Source organism: Eublepharis macularius, chromosome 2 (genome assembly GCF_028583425.1).
Source record: "Eublepharis macularius isolate TG4126 chromosome 2, MPM_Emac_v1.0, whole genome shotgun sequence".
In the NCBI taxonomy this organism is placed as follows: Eukaryota; Metazoa; Chordata; class Lepidosauria; order Squamata; family Eublepharidae; genus Eublepharis; species Eublepharis macularius.
In genome coordinates, this window is record NC_072791.1 from 60,324,945 (window position 1) to 60,330,728 (window position 5,784).

The following is a 5,784-nucleotide window of genomic DNA, read 5'->3' on the forward strand; positions in this document are numbered from 1 at the left end:
AGGAGCCCGCGCCCTTCTGTCTCTCCTCTCCCAAACGATTAATATGAAAATCGGCCTGCAGGACCTTCTGTCCTCTGCGCAGTTCAAAGGGGGGGGGCGGCAGCCAGGAAAAGTCCTGTCTAGGGGGTTGCTGAGGCTGCGAGCCTTGGCACGCTTACGCAGGAGTAAGCAGGACTTGCTTCACAGTAAATTGCGCGGGTTAACACAAAATTTTTTTAAAAAACTACATCTTAAAAAGCCAGGACTGGAGCTGGCAATTAAAGCTCCAGGCCCGCCCTTCTGACTAATAGCCTACAGATGTAAACCCCGGCTCCGGCTCTCTGCCCCCAACATCGTATCAGGCCCCCCGAGGAATATCTTGTTCCTCAGGGATCCACCGGCTTTCCTTACAGGGAGATGGGGGGGGCGGGGTGTAGAATGAATGTCTGTTTTGCATCTTCCACCCTGGCTTTTCTGGAGCACCATTTGGATTGTCTTTGATACAACCCAAAAGGAGCAGCATTCACACATGGCACAAACAGCGCACTGAGTCCGGAGTCTTCCTCGGAGACGAATTCTATGTATGCTTACTGAGAAACAAGTCACAGTCTATTCAGAGGGCTTACTCCTAGGTAAGTGTGGTTAGGCTATAAGCCTTAGGGCCACAACTGAAAATGGAGATGTGGAGAAACAGCAGCAGGTACGACTGCAGCCATTTGGAAAGGTTTGTTCGTGTTTGGTGCCCACTGGTGCCCTGTCTCTTCCTGCCCTTAGAAGGCTGCAGAGGACTACCAAAGGGACTAGCCTGCCCCCCCCCCCTTGATAGAACTATCGCTCTCCTCTCTGACACTTTTTCTTTGGGAAGGATACAGATTCCCTGTGCACCTGTTCAGGGAAATGGAAAGGGGAGGGGGTTCCCCTCTATCTATAAACAAGAGGTGTTTTTTTATTACCCTTCGTCTCCCAGAACATAAGCAATTTTAGTCAGACTACAGTATTTCCTTTAACACTATGTCACTGTCAAAACACTGTTCCCGTTTTCTTTCACTTTTGACAGCTGAGCATTTCTTAAATACACCCAAATCGGAACTTTCCATGCTAAATAGTAAACCTCAGATTGGAGCAATCTCCTTGCATTATATTGCAGCTAGGTTGCCTACCATATATCTGAACCAGGTAACAGCAGAGAGAAGGAAAACCATCACAAGAAGACAAATATTTAGTTCCTTACATAAATAGTCACCAAGCAAGGTGTCTCCTCCTTCCCTCTTTCCTCCCAATGAGTTTTGTCAAAGGTCAGGCAAATGGGCAGAAACATGATAAAAATGCCACCAATTTTGTTACAAATGAAGACAGGATGTCTTACTGACTCTTAAATAATCCATATTCTGAGATTTTCAATCTCAAAAAACGTTGTTGCATAATAGGATTGGGAACCCTGAAAGTTTAAATCAGGAGTCTAAAATGAAAACCAAATGTGGAATCTCTCTCTCTCTCTCTCTCTTTCTCAAGAAAAATGTGCAACACAAGCAACACAACGCAGCTGCACTACTCAAGCAATATGCCAGTTGATAAATACAACTCCACATACATTCCTACTGTTATTCCCTTTCTATTGCAGGATGAGTCAATTCAGTTGCTTATCAATCCATTAATTAAACCTTATGCTTGAATGTCAGAACCTTTAACATGTTAAAATTGTAAGCACAAGTCTAGCCAAGCTTGGGTGAGGGGGAAGTTGAAAATATTTGACACAATTTATTAGTGATTTAAAAATTTAGCCTGCAATCCTGCAGGGCCTTTTTTTTGGCCATCATCTTTAGTGAGATGTGGACACCATGTCTTCCTTTCATAATGATTTCATTACAATTGGCAATGAAAGCTGATCTTGCCCTGGTTATATGTCTGCCAAATGCCAATAGACATGCATCTGTGGAATATATGTTGTATATATGCAGGAAGCAATCCTAAACATTGTAACTGAGAATTTTCACTGTGTGGAATGGGACTTTCTCTGTTCAAAGAGCGTCCAGGATGGAATAACCAAGGCCTACGGAAGTAATGCAGTCTATCCTCGGAGTGGGTTGGAGGTGATGGTGGAATGCACAAGTCCTATATATTCATGACAGTAGCCCTGTTCACAAGTTATCGTGAATGCATGTACAGTCTTGCATCCATTGTGCCCTTGATTGCTCTTTGTATGTGCGCTGAGTAATTCATACATTACAGTGAACACACGTACAGCTGAATGCATGATACAAACCAGTGAGGATGAATGTAGGCTACAGTTCATTTTAAACATTTCTCACACACACAGAATTTGTGCGTGGGGAGGGGTGTGAACATCAGAGCCTTACTATTGTGTTTCACAATAGCCTTGAAAAAAACAGAACTTCACTTCATCTTTCCTTTTTTCTGCCTTCCCAATAATTTTGTTGTAAAACATTTTGCTCTGTCAAATAAAACAATTAATTAATTAAAAGTTAGGCAAACTATGCGCAGAATTTTAACATACAATTTCTGTCTCTATGAGATAACTTTTTTTCTTTCCTTCTGGGACTGTAAAGGAGTTGAGGGCTGGGAACTTCCTTGAATCTGATCTAAAATACCTTCCCCAATCCAGTGCCCTCTGGCAGAAATAGGTTGCATTTAAGTTTCATGATACTGAATTTATGTACTTATATGTAAGATCATGAATATTTTAAGACTACAATTAATTAATTATTTTAAGATATTGTTTGTATCTCAGTTTTTAAAAATGTAGTCATTTATATTTCCTATGTGATATTAAATAAAACAGCATGGTTTATGTCTGTTCTTAATCTGTCTGTAATATTAATAATACCTTACAATTTTTCAGTTCACATCAGAAATGTTTGTACGTAAAAAAATTTGCAAGAATAGTATGGGACAGAAATTTAAAGAAATAAATAATGCATTACTTCCTTTCCCTACATATCTAAACTGACATTGCATTTCTTTTGTTCTAAAATAAATATTAGTCTATGCCTAGTAAGTTGAGATCATGTAATAGCATTTATAACCTTAACTGATGCAAAACTCTGATTTTTCTGCCTGTTCTATGATTGTTCCTGTATTTGCTTGGATTATTGTTGCCAATAAAATTTAGACCTCTTTTCCCCAGGAAATGTCTTCTATCCTAATCATGATTAAAAACACAAAGGTCTAACAAAAAATCAAAAATGAAATATTTATTACCGCATTTGTGACTTAACACCTTTTTTTTAAAACATAACGTCACAGTCCTCATACAAGTATTTTAATGTAAATTTTGACAAAGCTTAAAGGTAACAGCATTTTTTTTTCTAGTGAGGAACACGTGCTGAGAAAGGAAGAATTCATGGACATACAATACCAATTCCACAGCAGATCTGATACTAGCAAAAACATTCTTTTTTTCAATTGAGGTAAACACATAGAATATCTAACATGAAACAATTAATAGACCGAACTCTGTACGAAGTTTGTTACAGTATTCTCTTGCTTTTTCCCAAGCTCTGAGTTCGTAATAAAGTTCTAGGTTTGGTGCAAAGACCATTAATATTTTCTTTTGTTGAGGAAAGCTGCCCAACCTTCGGATTTGTCTTGTCCCAAGCCAAGGCTCAGAATTACTGGAAGAAGCTCCTGCTCTGTCTTTTTAAATCTTTACTTGCAAGCTCTTTGAAAAAAGAGTCCAAAAATATCTTGGGCTTATGAAGCACAAACTATAAAGATCTGTTTGAAACTAAAGGACACATTGATGAAGGAACAAAACCAGGGGGTGGCAAGGCCTTCTTGCAACTGTCTTCTGAGCGATGAAAGACCCAGCAACACTTGATCTCCATCTTCAGGGTAGTTCTTTTCTCACTGGTCAAAACAGGTCTGGAATATACTGTTGTCTTTCATGGATAGTGACTTCACTGCTGAACCAAAACAGTCATTCTTTTGGGAACAACACACATAGTGTGGAAAACAAGGATATTTTTTTCTCCTTCTAAAACTATCTGAGGCAACGTAACGGAGTGATCAACAGAAATATACAAGTTAACTTAGTTCCTATGTTTATATACTACAGTAGTTATAACTCTTGGAGTCTTTTTTTTCCCAGAGGATCTTTACATGGACATAAATTGTTTTCAGTGAGCCCATGATTTCACATTTGTGTTCTTGTTTCATTGGTCCTCTGTTGTTGATGAAAAATGACAAAAGTAAAAAATAATCACAGCTGTCTGGAATTGTGTATTAAGTGTCAACATCTGGTCAAAGTTCAAAAGTCTTAAAATAGTTTTTTTTTCTTCCCTTGAGTTCCCTTATACTATTGGGCATGAATGTCCATATGCTGTCCACCAACACTGGGGTCTACAGAATTTAACATGGTGGGACTCTGTGCTGACATAGTCATTCCAGGATGGGTAGGGGGTCCTCCGTGCATCATCATGGCGGGGTGATGGGGGTGACTTGGCAAATATGAATGGATTGGGGGTCCATGTCTTAAATGAGTAGGGTGAGGGGTCATCTGGGGAGGAGTGTAACTTGACTGTGTCATACTCATACCCATAGGACCACCCTGAGATATGTAGTCCCCTGGTATGCCTTGCAAACCTAGACAGAAAGGGAAAGGAATTAGGTCAAACTTCTGAACATTTTTTACAATTTCACCCTCCTATAAAGAACTCAAAAAACAACAGACACTGCAAATACTCTGTCTAAATTTAGCTGTAGTTTCTTGCCAATGTTTACAGACATTCAAATTCTAGTTTGCATTTGATTTGAACATTCAGTGGGATAATGCACATAGCAGAACTAAATATTGAGCACAACCAAGTGTCATAAAATGTAAGAATATTTTTAAAATACCAGTAACTAGATTTCTATCATAAATCTGATGTGAGTGCATTCCATAAGCAAAAACCTGTCAGCTGAACATAAATATCAGATTTGCTTTTCCTTGGTATTTTGAAAAATGTAGAACACTCTGTCTTGTCCTCCTTTTACATACAGAATTTCCACAATAATTTTGCATATGAATTAATAAACAAAGAGAAAAACTGTATTACAGAATAAAACCTTGGCAACTCAGGGCATTTTGCACAATATGCTTTTCCTACATGTGAGGACACAAACATGCATATGAGGAATGGCAGTGGTTACACACCTGGATCTAATCCACCTTGTGTACAGTTTTTGTATACATTTATCTCCTATGCAGAGATGGTATCTGTCTAGTAGAAAGATCTTGTGAGAAGCAACTGGAGTGGTAATTCTTGACCCTGTGAGAATCTTCCAACTTCTAGTAAGGCATGTGGAAACTGAAGTCATACAGTACTAAAATGAATAGTAGTAGTAGTAGTAATAAAAACTGTGAACTTATATAACGCTCTTCTGGACAGATTAGTTCCACACTCAGAGCAGTTAACAAAGTCAGTGTTATTATCCCCACAACACAGTAAGTCAGTGTTATTATCCCCACAACACAGTTGGAGAGCTGGGGCTGAAAGGAGTGGTTTACTGAAAACCACGTGCAGAGTTCATGGTAGTAGCAGGAGTCGAACCAGCTTGGAGCCCAGTCACTTAACCCACTATCCTACAGCAGCTAATTAGGGTTGAAAGTATACAGCATATTGTTGTGTAGATTAAGGAAACTTTTCCAATCCTATTAGGACATTATGAACCAAATTCCTGCTTGTGCTGATGCTGTGGAGACTCCTTAAATTAATAAGTGCTATAATCCATAAAACAGTTAAGTTGGGCGAGTTTGATTTATCCTTATTCCATTTAACAGGCATAAGTGTTTTTAAATCCCAA

At 38.9% G+C, this 5,784-nt stretch overlaps 1 protein-coding gene across 9 annotated transcripts in view; it reads right to left on the reverse strand.

Annotated features, from left to right (window-relative positions):
- Positions 1-3,176: 3,176 nt before the first annotated feature.
- MEIS2 (Meis homeobox 2) overlaps positions 3,177-5,784 on the reverse strand; it is a 311,133-nt gene continuing 308,525 nt past the window's right edge. For 5 of the 9 annotated variants that reach the window (XM_054970943.1, XM_054970944.1, XM_054970940.1 and 2 more), the window contains one exon: positions 3,177-4,581. In XM_054970943.1, the coding sequence (XP_054826918.1) occupies positions 4,295-4,581 (287 nt within the window). In that variant the 3' untranslated portion in view covers positions 3,177-4,294. The remainder of the gene's footprint in view (positions 4,582-5,784) is intronic. The other 4 variants (XM_054970947.1, XM_054970945.1, XM_054970948.1 and 1 more) reach the window with 1 other exon arrangement.